Genomic DNA, 17,492 nt, shown 5'->3' with positions numbered 1-17,492 from the left:
ATGTACTGACCACATTGCCACGCTGCGCATCATTATCGAACAGTCTCTTGAGTGGCAATCCCCCTTATACATGACCTTTGTCGACTTCGAAAAGGCATTTGACAGTGTGAATAGAGATGCTATCTGGAAGTTAATGAGCCACTATGGAATACCCAAAAAATTTATATCTATCACACAGAAACTATATGAAGACTCCACCAGCCAGGTAATACACAAAGGAAAGCTAACAAAACCATTCACGGTGACGACGGGAGTAAGACAGGGATGTATGCTATCGCAAATGATATTCTTGATGGTAATCGACTTGATCATGCGGAGTGCCACAAAAAACGACACAGGAATCCAGTGGAGTTTCACAAAAAGGTTGGAGGATCTTGATTTTGCAGATGACATCTGCCTACTATCTCATAAGCATCAACACACGCAAGCCAAACTAAATCGGCTGTCTGAAGAAGCCTCCAAAATTGGACTAAAAATCAATAAAAACAAAACAGAGGTCATCAGAATCAATAAAAGCCAGGACCTGCCCATACAGCTAAATGGAGAAGATTTACGAAAAACAAACACATTCACATATCTGGGAAGCGTGATCAGTAAGGACGGGGGAGCAGACGAGGGCATAAAATGCTAAATCAACAAGGCTAGATGTGCCTTCAACTCGCTGCGCCCGATGTGGAGGTCCACGGCCCTGTCACTCCGGAGCAAAATTGGGATTTTCAACACAAATGTTAAAGCAGTGCTACTCTATGGCTCGGAGACCTGGAGGGTTACGAAGACAAATACTGATAGGCTACAGGCATTCGTAAACAAATGCCTACGACATATACTCAAAATAAGATGGCCAGACAAAATATCAAACAAAGACCTGTGGCAAATTTTAAAGCAACAGCCAATTGAGAAAGATATTAAGGCCCGTAAATGGGGATGGATCGGACACACGTTAAGAAAAGAAAACATCGCAAAACATGCATTGGACTGGAATCCCCAGGGGAAAAGGAGGGTGGGCCGGCCAAGGAAAACATGGAAGAGAACGGTTGAGGAAGAGGCAAAAACAGCTGGGCTCTCATGGGCACAGATTAGAGGAGCAGCCCAAAACCGAGTCCGCTGGAGATGTGTGGTTGCAGCCCTTTGTTTTAAAGGTTTGCCTATCTTTCACACTACAGCTCATGTAGTTTGGTTGTCTATGCAACAGTGTGTGTTAGTTACTGTGGGACAATCAGCTCTGCAGTCAATTCGTTGTTTTTACAAAACCACTAGTCTATCAAGGAACTCCGCCATTGTCTGGTCCCAAGTCCAGAATGGGAAAGGAGGAGGGTTTTGGGTTTGGGCTAGCGACCCACCATGTAAAAACAAAATCGCTACAGAAAGGGCAACAGATCTAAATCAAACCATCATGGGAGAGCAATCGAGGATCGAGGCAGCTTTGCCTGATATGGCGAGTCTAGATGAAAGCCGCAAGGAAGTCTCTACGCCGAAACAGTCCTTTGTAACCCCCAAAATTATTACACGAATAGGAGCTTGGAATGTGCGTACCATGTACGAAACTAGCAAAACAGCTCAAGTGGTCAAGGAAATATCAAGATACAGGATCAACATCCTGGGTATAAGAGAAATGAGATGGACAGACTCAGGCCTGACTACACTCAGATCAGGAGAAACTATAATCTATTCTGGGAGATCTGATAACCAACACCAGGAAGGAGTTGGTATTATCATGGATAAAATATCAAGGAAAAGTCTAATAGGGTGGGAACCAATCAATTCTCGCATTCTTAGAGCCAGATTCTACTCAAGACATGTAAAGATTACCGTAATACAGTGCTACGCCCCGACAGAACAAGCAAAGGATGAAGACAAAGACATGTTCTACCACACTCTACAAGATCAAATCGACAGGACTCCACAACATGACATTCTTGTGGTCATGGGAGACATGAATGCAAAAATAGGAGCCAGTAACCAAGGATACGAGCTCTGCATGGCTAAGGAGGGGCTGGGAGAGGCAAACAACAACAGCCAAATATTTAGAGAGATTTGCCTAGAAAATGGTCTGGTTATAGGTGGCAGCTTATTTCAGCACAAAGAAATACACACAGATATCCCCAGATAAGCGAACCAGCAATCAAATCGATCACATTGCTATAAATAAAAAGTGGAGAAGATCCATGAGGGATGTAAAGGCAATAAGAGGAGCTGACGTGGGTAGCGACCATAATCTAGTCTTGTGCAAGCTACAACTCAAGCTTAGGAGAGTCGACAGGAAAGTAAACCACCAGCTATTTGACTCAGCTAAACTAAAAGATCCCACCATTAAGGCAAAATTCGCAATTGAACTAAAAAATAGATTTAGTCTACTCGAGAACCTATCAGAAGAGGACACCAATAATCAATGCGAGAAGATCCTGGATGTATACACGAAAACAAGCCAATGTAAACTAGGACATAGGAACAAACAAAGGAATGAATGGATCTCAAACGATAATTGGAATCTCATTGAAAAGAGAAGAGAAGCCAAAATCAAAACACTATCTGGAACCATGGAAAGCAGGGTACGGAACGATGTAGAATATAGAAGACTGCAAAAAGAGGTAAAAAGGAATGCTAGGAAGGATAAAAGGAACTATGTAGACACAATGGCCACAGAAGCACAGGCTGCAGCTGATAAGGGAGATAGCAGAACAGTCTACAAGATTATCAGGACTCTAACAGGAGGAATAGCAAATAGATCATCTACTATCAAGGACAAAAACTGGAAAGTTCTTACAACAGAGAAACATCAATTGAAAAGATGGGCTGAATACTTCGAAGAGACCCTAAACAGACCAGACCCAGAAGAAACTGCTGACTTCACTGACATGAACATACATTTTGAAATGTATAGAGGACCCATCCTAGAACAAGAAATAATAGAAGCTATCCAAAAAACAAAAAGCAATAAGGCTCCAGGAGAGGACAGAATCACTGCGGAGATGCTAAAGGCAGACCCAAAAATAGGTGCAGAAACTCTATCAGGGATCTTCAATAAAGTATGAAATGAAGAAAAAGTCCCAGATTCTTGGAAACGGGGAATCATTATCAAATTACCCAAAAAGGGCGACCTTAATGTTTGTGAGAACTGGAGAGGCATTAATCTTCTGTCAGTACCAGGAAAAGTCTTCTGCAGAGTCCTATTACAAAGAATAAGGAATTGATGGGATCCTTCGTGAAGAACAAGCTGGCTTCAGGGCCAACAGGTCATGTAACGACCAAATATTTGTCTTGCGCACTATAGTGGAACAGTCCCTGGAGTGGAATTCGTCTCTCTACATCAACTACATAGATTTCGAGAAAGCATTTGATAGCATCCACCATCCATCATTATGGAAGATACTAGAGCTATATGGCTTTCCAGGAAAAGTCATAAACATACTTAAGGACATATACTATGATAACCAATGCTGTGTGCAACACGAAAATCAGCAAAGTGAATGGTTCAAGGTAAAAACAGGAGTCAGACAGGGCTGTGTCATCTCACCTGTCATCTTTTTGGTGGTAATAGACTGAATTATGAGAAGAGCCACTGAGTATAAGCCAAGAGGAATTGTTTGGGAACTTACCAACCACCTAGAGGACTGTGACTTTGCTGATGACTTGGCTTTACTTTCACATGCCCAAAAAGACATCCAAGCAAAAACCACAAGAATAGAGCAAATAGCCAAAAGCGTTGGGCTAAAGATAAACTCCGGAAAAACCAAGCTAATGAAAATAAAAACCAAAAGTGCTCTCAAGACCTTTGCGAATGGAGCAGAGCTAGAAGAGGTCGAAGACTTTAAGCACCACGGCAGCTATATATCAGCAAATGGTAGCATGGAGAAAGAAATAGCCACCAGAATAGCAATGGCAGCACAGGCTTTCAACAGACTTGCTAAGATCTGGAAATCATCCTCACTGCAGCAGAGAACTAAAATAAGGATCTATAAGTCAAATGTACGTTCTGTACTCCTCTATGCTGCAGAGTCATGGAAACTAAACAAGAAAGGAGAGAGCCGACTCAGAGGCTTTGAAAGAAGATCCCTCCAACGCATCCTCAGGATAAAGTGGGACGACAAAGTCCCGAACAAGGAAATATGGCGACGGACAGGATTAAACGACATTGTCTCAGAAGTTAGAACGAGGAGATGGAGATGGCTGGGCCATGTCCTACGCATGAGCAAAAAAAGACTCCCCAACATGGCGCTGAAGTGGAACCCACCCGGAAAGAGAAATAGAGGAAGACCACTGGGAACATGGAGGAGGGAGATGGAAGAAGAAGTACAGGCTACTGGCAAAACCTGGCATGAACTAAAGTGGCTCGCCCAGGACAGGGTGGAATGGCGGAGATTTGTTGCTGCCCTATACTCCACAGGGAGTGATGAGGATTAAGTAAGTAAGTCTATCAAGGTGCAAAAAAAGTATCTTTTGCTCACCCCCCCCCCCCCTCTCTGCAGCATTGCGGGGTCTGGCGGTTTAGTAGTTCCGCCCCTGTAATACATTTCAATTTTGAAAAACTGGAGTCTTCACTAGCCACAGACACTGGAAGTGTTAATAGTATTCTCAAGGAAACAACTACATTTGGTATATTATCTTCCAGAGAGTAGGCATCTGATCGTAGCATATACTTAGGAAGTAACTATTTGAAGCTCATTGCATATCTATATTAGCTTTCTGCATCAATGATATTTCTAAATGTTTGCAGTCAGTATGTTTATACGCAGAAGTCTATTTGTTGATATTGGATATATCATAAAGGAGGCCAAATAGAATATTGTGTTGTTCTAATTGGGGGAACCTCTCTTCCAAAGACTGTATCCAAGATAGTGTGGTAGAATTCTACTTTGAAATTCTGTTTTGGATATTGTGGTGCCAATAATTAAGTTTGAAAATCTCAATTTCTCCCTGGCTAACAAGATTTCAAATTCAAAGTTAGAGAAAATGAGGCAAGCCCTATTAAAAATAAAAATTGCACCAGTTTTAAAGCACCACGTCATGCGCTGGTATGATCATTGTAAAGTTCGAATTAAAAGATTTATATTTAATACATTAACTATGACTATCTCATTATATTACCAGAGACGCAGCTAGGGGAGGGCAGGTGGGGCGGCTGCATTGGGTGTCTACCAAAGGGGGCATCAAATGTGGTATATAATATAGACATGCCTACCCATGTCAGCCAAAAGTAGGAACAGTCATGCCTAAAAAGAGGAATTTGTAGCCAAAAACAGGAACATACGCGCGACGCTACTTTACTAAGTCAAAAATAAAAATAATTAATTAATTACTCTAATGACATTAGTAGGCTTCTAGTTTTATATAACTAGTCTCTAGGCTAAATTTAAATACTGCTTAATGTCAGCTTACATTTTTACTTTCTCGTATATACCAAGTATAGAGAGTCTTTTTACAAATCTCCACGTTTTACACCTCACTAATACGGAAAAACATAATTTCGCAATCTTGTCCGTATGTCTGTCTGTGTGTAAACACGATAACTTGAGTACCGTTACAGCTAGGTTGATGAAATTTCATATATAAGTATTTTATCAAAATAGTAGATCTGTATCAACTTTTGAGCAATCTCCGATAACCGGAAGTGGTACCTTTTCTACTTTGAATTTTTCAAAAGCCTATAACTATAACTTGAGTACTATTTCAGATAGATAAATGAAAGTTCACATGTAAGTAAAAGATCTAATTCTCTACCTTCTGTCAAATTTTGAGTAATTTCCGTTGACCGGAAGTACTAATTTACGCTATTTTCGATTTCTCAAAAAACGCATGTAAATTTATAAAGTACTAATAATATTGCGCACTGTCACAGACTGTATTATTAGGTATGTTTATTATATTGTGTTTTACATTAAGTTGCATGAATGTAGAGTACCTGGCCAACGGAAGGACTGTCTGAGCAACTCGTCATGTATTTTTGCACGCTTTTGTAAGATCGCTCATTGACGTAAGGGGAGATAATGTAACGTATAAAAGGGGTCGGCGTGGTCGAGTCGGTAAAGCTCATGGTTGCTAAACCGAAAAGTCTCGAGTTCGAACCCTCGGGCAGATGAGGCTCGTTAGCTGGGGACAGCCACTCTTCTAGGAGAGACAACTCCAAAATCAAACAACTGCTGCCTTGTAGTTTGTTCTTGGTTGGACAAAGGCTATGGAAGCAAATCCAAAAAGAAAAGCAGGCTGAAATCAGAGTCAATGGCCTCAATGGCGCATAACCAGTTGACACGTAATCCTTAATCGTGATGGAAGCATGGTCGAGTCGGCAAAGCTCATGGTTGATAAATTAAAAAAAAAAAGAAGTCTCGAGTTCAAACCCTCTGGTAGATAAGGCTCGATCCCTCCCAACACTAAAATTTAAGAACGAAGAAGAAGAAGCAAGGTGAACGAAGTGTGCTTGTCTGTGACTGTGTGAAAAATGTAAGATGTCATCAAGTCAGTTGGTTCTAGACCAGTGGTTCCCAACCTTTTTCGAGTGGCGACCCCCTTTTATAAAAAGTAAGTGACCCGCGACCCCCATAGAATTAAAAAGCCGAAATTAGTATGGAAAATAATAAGCACTACAATAAGATTTTCTAGTAGACTTTCAATATGAACTACTCTTGACAACTGCTTTAATAGCATGAGTAAAATTGCATTCTATTCACTAAACCTTCGTGGTTAAGTTTTTAATTAAATTTTTTTTTGTTAAAGCCAATCTATGTCATTATAATTATCTTAATTTTGTTTTTAAACTAAGAATAGTGTTTAAAATATATTCTCGAAAAGTCAATCAATTTTACGTTTGGGTATGAATGGTGAATACTACACCAAAATTGTGTCTGCAGTTTTTCATCTTATTCGGAATAATTCTGCAAATCCAAGAATTCATCTTGTAATTCATCGGGAATGCTTGCAACATCAAGGGGAGAAGAGAATGGGTAATGCGTAAATGCAGATTCTTCTTTTTTCAGCTCAGAGAAATAGCGATGCAGTTCGTTTTCAAGAGATTCAAGATGCCCAGAAATCGCTTCTTTCAAAATTTTAATTATCTCACAATCAGATTCATCTACCACACCGCAGAGTTTCTCAAATTTACAATATTTCCAAGATTTATTTTCTTTACAGATTTTGCAGCTTTGATAAAAATGCCCTGAGATTATCATGGAAAGTTATAATATTCGTTCATTTTCCCTGAAGCTTCAGATTAAGCTTATCTTGATGTGCGAACACATCTGCTATGTATGATACTCTCTCCAACCACTCTATGTCGTTTTAAGTATACCAAAAAGTCTTGTTTCCTTTGCAATTCCAAGAACAATTTGATTTCAGATTTCAATTCAAAAACACAATTTACAACATTCCGTTTGACAGCCAGCGTACAGTAGTGTAGAAGAGCAGAACCTCGTGATCTATATTAATGTTTTTGCTCAGTTCTTTGAAGGCTCCAGATTTTATATAATTTACTACTTATACTAGCAATGGACTCTTGATGTCGATTGGTTAGGGCTGTGGTTAGCTAAATCTTTTCTGTTTTCGGAAAGCCCGATTTTGAGTAAAACATAGATGGCGCACCATCCGTACAAACCCCCACAGCCGTTCTAACCCATTTTAATCATCCAGTTTCAAAAAAAGGTGTTTCTTTTCTCCTTGCTATCTTCACAAAAGAGCAACTCTTCTTTGCTATCATCCGCATGACTATAGACACAGACCAGCAACTGCGAACACGAACTCAGGTCTGTTGATTTATCAACTTGAAAAGCAAACAATGGTGAAAGCTTAATTTCAATAAAAATGTGTTATTTTACATTTACGTACATGCAGCGTTTGATGAGATTTTCTCCTATTGTTTTTTTTTTTTTTGCTTGGCATTTTCTATTGTGTCTTCATTAGTGCAGGTGAAAACTTCCTGTTTGATCAAGTCTCTGGCTTTTGCAACTAGCTTCTGACCGACGAAATAACTCCATATCTTTTGTGGTGTGTTCCGAATGACTCATCTCAAATGACGTTTTAGTTTTGAAGATTTCATAGATTCGTGACTGAGAACAACTTTGTACAGTACGCTTTGTTTCTTCTCTATTACATTTCCAGTGATTTTAATGAAGCCGAATTTTTAAAAATTCTTCTAAGTATTTATGTTTTGTTTCAAAATACTAAGGTTTAGTATACCAGTTGGCGACCCGTGTTCTAGACTATAATGTAATAGTCATTTTTCTACTGTGTGATATCGTTATTATTTCTTGTGGATCTTGGTAAATAAAGTTTGAAGTTACAAAGCACTATTGCTCATATTCTTGGATGAACGAACTGTTGTTACAATTATGCACATTTTGTTTTGGCGTTCGCTTGGTGCGCAATTCTTTTTTCTACGAGATTCTATTCTATTTTTAAAATATTAAGCAATTAAAAATCATGTTTATATTCAGAGTTATATAAGAATATTCGAGAAAGTTTAGGGGAGATCACTCCCGGTTTATTTAAAAAAGTTAACCAGTAACCTAAGACCCCTCCCCCCTCCCATAAAAACCATAGCTTTGACATAACATTATTGATTTGATTATTCATGCATTGCTATGTTCTAGGCTATATGAATAACATCATATCATATCACACACATATATATATATATATATATATATATATATATATATATATATATATATATATATATATATATATATATATATATATATATATATAAAAGTTGAGAGCAAAGACCCTTTATCTACCTAGTAAAAGTCCTAGTTACTTCTTACTAAGTTCTTCATAATAGTAGTAACTAGTTAAGTTACAACTTACAAGATAGATCAGTGTTCACTGTTTCAGTAACTACTAGTAGATCTAGTTACAATTCTAGATCTAGTAGTAGTAGATTTTTAAAAAATCTGAACAAACTAAGTCAAAATAGGAATGACAGAACAAATTACTTTTTTAGGTGAAAAAGCGGGACGGTTCCGATTTTGGCGGGACAGTAGGCATGTCTGATAATATAAAAAGCTCATTACTATATGCAGTTGAAGTAAATAACAAAGACTGCTATTTGATATTGCGGACTTGTTTTCTACATGAAAATATTTGACACAAAATAACATGATATAGTGAAAGGTTAAAAGTGCCCCGACCTTTTCAAATTAGGGGTGGGGGCCGCATTTCCATTAATAAGCATATAGGCCTAATTTTGGGAGGGGGCGCAAAATCGATAGATCGCCCTGGGCGCCAAAATAGATCGCTATGCCTTTTTATATTACATTTGTAGTTTATTATAATCAAACTTATTAATTATAAGGTATTTTTCAATAATAAGGCCACACATCTTTGCGCCACCTATGTATAGAGTCCTTGGCGCCAACTTAAATTAGAACAAATTACTATAAAGTGGAAAGTAAAACAAATATAAAAAACATTTATAATTTAAATAATCAGCTTTTAAATGTATTGAATGATTTATTTGCTTTCACAGGGTTCATACACTATTATGAAAATGAAATTCCAGACTCTTTTGGTAAATTCCAAACTTCATACAGATAATGTGTGCGACTAATTAATACAATGATGCAACATGTGTACATTCATTATAAGTACAGCGTAATGACATTTATTTTAGAAAATTGAGCTAATGTTTATATTGAACTTTTTCTGTCCAAATTTAAGATAAATGTCTTTTCTAACATTGCCTACCCAACTTCCCCCCAACTTTGAATTATTAAAAAAAATTGATTCAGATGGTGAAATTCCAACACTAAACTTATGTTATTCGTTCATAATCTAAATCAGGGGTCTCCAAACTTTTCAGTCCGAGGGCCGTATTAACTATCGAATTTCAGTTCGGGGGCCAGTTTCTTCCAGAAATGTCTTTGATTTTTCTGGGCAGAGTTCCTCCGCCATCACCAACTAACGGTTTTTCCGTGGACAAAAAGATCTCCGCGGGCCGGATGAAAGGACATCGCGGGCCGTAGTTTGGAGACCCCTGATCTAAATGTATTGCTTTCAATATAATTATTACTAAAATAGCTGTCCTATCAATTTGGCATAATAGTGAGAGTTAATTAGTTTAAATAATAATAATAAAGTAATTTACTAATATAGGTCTACTGTTGTTGAGTTGCTTTCACGATTTAACCTTAGGTCCTAGATCTAGTAAATGGTGTTTTGGAAATAATAGGCAACTGCCTGAAAAATTAGACAAACTTAAGGGAAAACAGTAGATAAAAGAGGTTAAGATTTGTATGGCCATCATTCTTTCATTAAATAACAATTTTAAATACTCGTAACACATTCCCACTGAAGCCACGCAACAAAAACAACAAAAAAAAAAAAAGACTAAGGGCTATCAATCTCCCCCTCTCCCAATGACGTAGTAACTAAGCAATCAGGTTTCTTCTGTGGAAATCAATCCACAGTCTAGAGTCAATTCACTCAAGTATAGCCTTTTTGTTTATCGGAAAATATTGAATTCGTGCTCATGTTTTGTTTCTAAAACTAGATTCCACACTTTTCCCAGACTTTTAAAAAAATCCAGCCCAAAAACAAGAGATTTTTCAGACTTTTAAAAGTTAGTTACGTTACAAAAAGATACATTTAACCCCTTTTCATCTTTGTCATAAAAGCCTAAAAAAAAAGTCAAGCCTACAACCAAGTAGGTTTTTTTTATCAATACAAATGACAACTTAAAATGTTACAGAATCTTTGTAATTATAATGTAATCAGACTGTCTGGACACAGCTCATAGCTAGACCACCTGAGCTGGGTCTCACTTTCACTTCATCATAAGAACTAGGTGTGGGATGCTTTGTGTAGCATGTATCAGCTAAGTTGGGTTCAATATGAGCCAGCACATTGGTTTCATACTTAAAAAGTCCTTCAAATAAATGGGCCTCTTCCTGTTTCATATTGGGCAGAATAAAATAATGGATCCATAGGAAACGTTTTCAGACAGTATGGCTGACAGTATGCTTTAGGCATCTGACCCCCAAAACAAAAAAGAAAATACATACCTGGTTCAGGAGCAAGTTGAGACAGGCTTAAAGCAGCCTTCTCTGCAAACTAAAAGCCACACAAACTCTTAGAAATATAAGCTAAGAAGTCCCCCTAATCAAAATATGAGAGCTGCCCATGTTTTGCCCCACCACACAAGTCTAGCATTCATTCTCTATTAACACACTGGAAGCTGAAAGTGTTTGTTCACCTGTTTTTTTCAAGTTGGTTGTGAGCTTCTCTTGTGCCTGATCTGAGGAGTACAGTGAATTTTATGTTAGATCATAGAGGAGGAAAAAATATATACAGGGGTGCCACTCATTTTCTAAGTGAATCCTGAAAATGAATCCCAAAATTTTACCAATCCTGAAACTAAAATTTGAAATTTTTGAAACCCTGAAACTTAATTTCGCGCGGAATTTCAAAATAAAATGGACTATTATTTCATTATTTTTTGAGACATTTGATTCATATTATGTTCAATTTAAATTCCTTTAAAATGGATTTATTTTCTTTGTAACAAGCTTGAAATAAAAATTAATCTTTAAAGGATTGTGCTTACAACAAAATTAGTTTACAATGTTAGTCCCACCCATCTCTAGGCCTACCCCATAATGTGTTATTGTAGAACTCCCCCCCCCCCCCTCCCAGCCAGCTTTTATAACATTACTGTATTTAATTTTTGAGAACTTCCTAGCTTGATTTAAAGTGTGTAGTCAGCCAATTGCTAACCTCTATGTCTTGTTATTGAATAATAAGCGCACTATATGCAGACACCTAATAAGATTGTCACTGTATTAAAATACAGGGTTGACTTACTGTAGCTATTCAAGGCTTTAATTATTAACAGCCACAACAAAAACCTAAAACCCTGTTTTCCCAATCAACCACCAATGGGGTCATCCATAAATGATGTCACGCTTTTTTGACGATTTTTACCTCCCACCTCCCCTCGGTCACATATCTGTCACAAAAAGCCAGACCCCGCCCTCTAAAATGACGTCACACCTCAGCCTACACCCCCCCCCCCCCCCACCCCTAAAAATTGCAGTCGAATTTTTCTTAAAATACGATATTTTCCAAAAATCTTGTCTGACCTCTGTCAACATAGAGTATTTTAATCAATTCCTATTACACTTTATTGAAACAATATTCTAAAACGCGAAATAACGGCTAAAATTCGTTTTCTAACATAGCTTTTGGATAATGCAAAAGTGTGATGTCACACCATCTGAACCCCTCCCCCTCATGACAAAATTGCGAACCCCCCTCCCCTTACGAGTGTGACGTCATTTATGAACGACCCCAACGCCCCCACCATTGATATACATGATGACGTGAAGAAATATCATGGAAGTTTTAAGTCCATATCGCGGAATAACAGAATTAAGTTAATTTTAAAAATAATTTTAGAAGTAACTACGCTAGTAATACTCATGTCAGAGATGTAGCCGCCCGACTAAGTGAAAAGCTGATTTTTTTTTTTACAAGCGGTTGGGAGGGGGCAGTGATAGCGGCTATTTTCTCAGACACGGTACTTCAAGGTTTTTTAAACATTTCAATGACGTTTTACCAAAGTAAAAAAAACAATTAGATGTAGACCCTGCTAGATTGTGTAACTAAATTATAGCAGGCCTACATATTTTGTTTAATGATATAAAACGATGCAGTTCTAGTTTTTTTTTCTTTCTTGAATCTAGAAGTAGGCCCTTATTAAAAATAACCACGTTAAAATTAAATTAAACAGCGCTTGTACTTGTAGAACTGCCTTGACCGTGAGACACGATTCAGACTGTGCTTGCGTGGTCTCGTGACGTAGGTCTTACGGTCAGCGCGACCTTGAAGAAGCGGGTAAGAGGTGGTAAAAATACATAAAATAGTCCTTCAAATAGTTTTTTTCTTTTCTTTTGGTAATACCAAATACAAAAAAAAAAATTATTTTTTTTTATCTGAGCAAAATCTTTCGTTTTTTTTTTTTTTAAAGACCATCGGCGATGCTAGTGAGCTTGATCTAGTACTTGTAGGCTTTAGTTGTTTTTATTACACAGCCTAGCGGTATCCCATTGATGACATCACGTAAATAATGCGAGTTTTACCCCCAACCCATATCGTCATAAATAGCCAGACAGCCACACCACGAATGACATCAAAAAGTTTCGTCTACAGCCTCACCCATCTGATACAGCCGATTTGTATTTGGTCCTTGGCGCACGCGTGAGATTGTTGCTGACGTCATTTACTATTCATTTTTTTCGGAAAAGGCCATTAGCGGGAGTGTTGACGATAAAAACGATTTTTACAATGCCAAAAATTTCAAGCTTAAAACTATCTAATTTTTTTTTTTAAATGCAAACCCGGAAATTTTCAAACTCAAATCTTGCGAATCCGGAAAGGGAAAAAAATATGATTCTCGAATCCGGAAATCCGGGATATCCCGGAAAAGTGGCACCCCTGTATATATCAAGATACTGAGACTATGGGAAATGAAAGGGTGGATCATGTAGAAAAAACTAGTCAACAATTCAAAGCCCAATTTGGATAAGATTAACCTTTACTTTGATAAGAAAACATTCAAGTACAAGTTACCAGTTTGTACTTACATGTTGTAAGAAAGAACTGAGTATTTAATGAGATGGCTAGATTGTCTGTTAGCTCTAATAGGAGCATTGATTTTTTGCCTTTTAAAAAAAAATACTGATAACGTCATTAATTAAAAACAAATGCTAACTTGAGTAATTGGCTTGGTTGTACAGCTGGACAGAATGGGATCAAATCTGGATTTGTTTTCTCAGATCTGACACAGAAAAACTTGTAGAAACTGGTGGAAAACAGAGCGACTGACTGGGATGGTTCATATTCAAAACAGGAGGGACAATCATTAGGTGACAGGGGGGACAATCATTAGGTGATAGGAGGGACAATCATAAGTCCACGGGAGGGACAATCATAAGTCCACGGGAGGGACAATCATAAGTTGACAGACGGGACAATCTGGTGACAGGAGGGACAATCTGGTGACAGGAGGGACAATCTGGTGACAGGAGGGACAATCTGGTGACAGGAGGGACAATCTGGTGACAGGAGGGACAATCATTAGGTTACAGGATGGACAATCATTAGGTGACAGGAGGGACAATCTGGTGACAGGAGGGACAATCATTAGGTGACAGGAGGGACAATCATTAGGTAGATTTGTGACAACAACCTACCCTCCTGCTCTCCTCCTTGAGGGCAAAGATATTTCATCTTCACTACCACCAACACAACTGTTTGAACCATCAGAATTTTCACTGTTTTCACCTCTGGAATTTGCATAATGGTGAAATTGTATTCCTGCAAATTTCAACAAACATCACTAGGACAATGCACACATAATTAAATACATATCTATATTTAGCCTATTTTTATATATTTAAATATATTCATATCTATAAAAAATAAAGTTTTGGCTTTGTATTTTATCTAATCACCATGAAACTTTAGAAAGTTGAAGTTGGGATACTCATGGGAAGGTTTCTGTGATTTGTTAAAATGATATAATTAAATAACAGTGCATGTAAACTGTTCTCAAATTGTCTTGATGGAAACATGTTCAGAACAGTGCATTTCTTGTCACATTTCTGTTTCGTGTTTAAAATAGTTTGGCGCTTCTCTATTTATTATTGGAAGAACAAAATTGAAAGGAAAAATTAGATAATGACAAATGGCTTTTTGGGTCAACTACGATGAGTGTAAAACAGTTTAATAACAGTCTTTTATGTAATGATGCACTAAAAAGGAGAAAAATAAATGACTTTCTTTAAATATATAATAATACACTACTAATTAAATAACTATAAAGAAAAGCGTGGGTCACTATATTATTTACCAATAATTAGGAAGAAATGGCAAAAGCCAAGTACAGAGAAAGCGGAAAAGGTACATCTCTGCTATAGACAATCAAATAATGTCAAGCTAATTAGCAGAATTCTACCCTCAACCCATATCCTCACTACTAGCCATGCAGCTAAATTACAAATGTTATCAAAAAGTTTTGTCAGCAGCCCTGCCTACCCCTTCCTATCCAATCATTTTTTTTCATAACAGCCTGCAAACTTGGTTTTATGAAAAAAAAAGTGTGTAAAATTGAAAACAAGAGTGCCACTAATTTTTTTAATGAATCTTGAAAATCAACCCCCTAATTGTACCAATCCTGAAAGAAAAAAATTTGAATTGATTAAAACCCTGAAAATTAATGTTGCACACTAAACCACAATACGAAACATCAGCCTATGTTACTAATACTATAATTTATAGTGCAGTGGGTTAGGGTTATGCACATTTGTCTGTAGGGAATAGAGACATGAGGAGCATGATTTTTGGGGGGAAAAATGGGCGTATGAAAGAGGGAGAACAGCCTGCCACTGTAATAAATTAAACACCAATATAATTCACTGAACTAAAGTCATTTAGATCAATTTGTTAGGTTAAACGTCAAAAAAGTCTCATCGCCATAGTGCCTATTGTTTTTTTTTAGTTGTGTGGTATCTCTTTCTTTAACATTAAAGACAAGAAGGCTGTCCTATTTATATTAAACAAGAGAGCTATGTATATTAAACAAAATCAACACAATATACATAAGAATAGACATTTTTAATTTTTATCAAGGGAAACTACTCTAATATTTTTTGGAAAGATGGCCGTTAGGCGTTAGCTGTTATATTTGGTAAAATTTGCCTTAAATATACTTGGTTAAACAAATATATTTATCAGTTACCTCTCCCGCACTTTACTACTGCTGCGGGTTTGATTACACTAAAATGATAGATTACCTCTCTCTAGTTTCTAGAATATTACTAGCATCTCTTCTAGATTATCTAGATCTATTAACTATTTATTTAGGCCTAATATTTACTTACTAATACACCATCTAAACTAGATCTAGTGACTAGAATAATCTAGATCTAGAAATCTATAGATGATGACCACTGGCTAACCAGTACTAGATCTAGATTCTAGTAGGTCAAGTCTACTCTAACCAGTTTTGTTGCTTTACCTTCAAGTCTACTGGAGTGGGCACAGATTCTAAAATCTAAAGAAAATCTAGATCTTATTCTAGCTTAGACTACTCTAGAATATCTAGATCTAATCAAATTTTAAGATGTGCCTTAGTCTAGAGACATAAACACATGATAGTAGATAGATCTAGATCTAGTCTACAGTGACTCTACAGTCTTGATCTAGATCTAGATCTTTTTTTTTTAGAATAACTAGATTCTATATAGGCCTAAGAAGAGTTTAGTTAGATTGAAATGTAGGCAAATATTAATAATATTATTAATTATAGGCCTAATAGGCCCTAATAATTATATAATAGATAGTTCCCTATAGATTAGATCTATATAATTATAATATAGATCTAGATCTAGTCTAGTTAAGTCTAGTATCTAGATCTAGATCTATATTCTCAAAGGTTAACATTAACTAACATGTTACCGCCCAACAGCACGAACCACAATGATAGGGTAAAGGGGTCATCCATAAATGACGTCACGCTTTTTAACCTCCCCCCCCCCCGTCACGCATCGTCACAAAAAGCCAGACACCCCCCCCCCCCCAAAATGAAGTCACACCACAGGCTACAACCCCCCCCCCCCCTCAAAATTGCAGATGAATTTTTCTTAAAACATCGATATTTTATCCTAAATCTTGTCTGGACTCTGTCAAAATAGAGTATAGTATTTTAATCAATTCCTATTGCGATTTATTAAAACGCGAAATAAATAAATAACGTCTAAAATTCATTTTCTAACAATCATTCCATTGCTTTTTTAAATATAATAATATAATGCAAAAGTCACGTGTGACGTCTGACCCCCCCCCCCCCCCTCATCACAGTCACAAAATTACGGACCCTCCTCCCCCTACGAGTGTGACGTCATTTATGGACGACCCCTAAGTACACTAATTAGAGTCTTACTCTTATATCGCTGTATTATTATATCTGATCTGGGATGCAATACAGTAGTCCATGTGCTTACTCACCACGTGTGGATTTGGCCGAAGCTCGATTAGATCCGATGCCCGAATTTTCCAATTCCAAAACCTTTGCTGCTTGAAGAAGTAGATCCATAGAAATCATATATCGTGAATTGATGTATCAATTATTTGAGCGACTATACTTGTATTTGATTTATAAAAAACATATATAAATTAAACACCAATTACAAGCGTCTTGTAAATAAACTTTAAGACTTGTTTTCTACCTAAAACATGGCGGTTTAGTTCACAACCAAAACAACGCATGCAAGATCGGTAACACGTGTCTTATGATTGACAAGTTTGTTTTGTTTTTGGACCAATGAAAACGTTCAAGCTGATCCAGAGTCATATGATAGTTGTCTATAGCCGCCCAAAAAAATAGTTACGCTAAACATTCACATTGTAAGGTTAATCAAATATATAAAATATACAAGAGAACGTTGGTGAAAGGAATATTATGTTAAAGATTGTTTTAAAAGTTGTGAAAAGAACTAGTCTAT

General features: G+C 37.1%; 1 protein-coding gene across 1 annotated transcript in view; it reads right to left on the bottom strand.

Annotated features, from left to right (window-relative positions):
- Nucleotides 1-17,492, bottom strand: part of LOC131954529 (uncharacterized) — a 28,727-nt gene that overhangs the window by 10,922 nt on the left and 313 nt on the right. Inside the window, exons 2-4 of the mRNA XM_059318281.1 lie at nucleotides 16,996-17,379; nucleotides 14,181-14,304; nucleotides 11,183-11,224 (exon numbers count right to left, since the gene is read on the bottom strand). Coding sequence (XP_059174264.1) covers nucleotides 11,183-11,224; nucleotides 14,181-14,304; nucleotides 16,996-17,092 — 263 coding nt within the window. The 5' untranslated portion in view covers nucleotides 17,093-17,379. The remainder of the gene's footprint in view (nucleotides 1-11,182; nucleotides 11,225-14,180; nucleotides 14,305-16,995; nucleotides 17,380-17,492) is intronic.

The sequence above is a fragment of the Physella acuta genome, unplaced genomic scaffold (assembly GCF_028476545.2).
Source record: "Physella acuta isolate Inbredline_101_S28 unplaced genomic scaffold, ASM2847654v3 ptg001009l, whole genome shotgun sequence".
Classification (NCBI taxonomy): domain Eukaryota; kingdom Metazoa; phylum Mollusca; class Gastropoda; family Physidae; genus Physella; species Physella acuta.
Note: the sequence above shows the minus strand (reverse complement) of the source record. Positions and strands in the feature narration are given on the sequence as shown.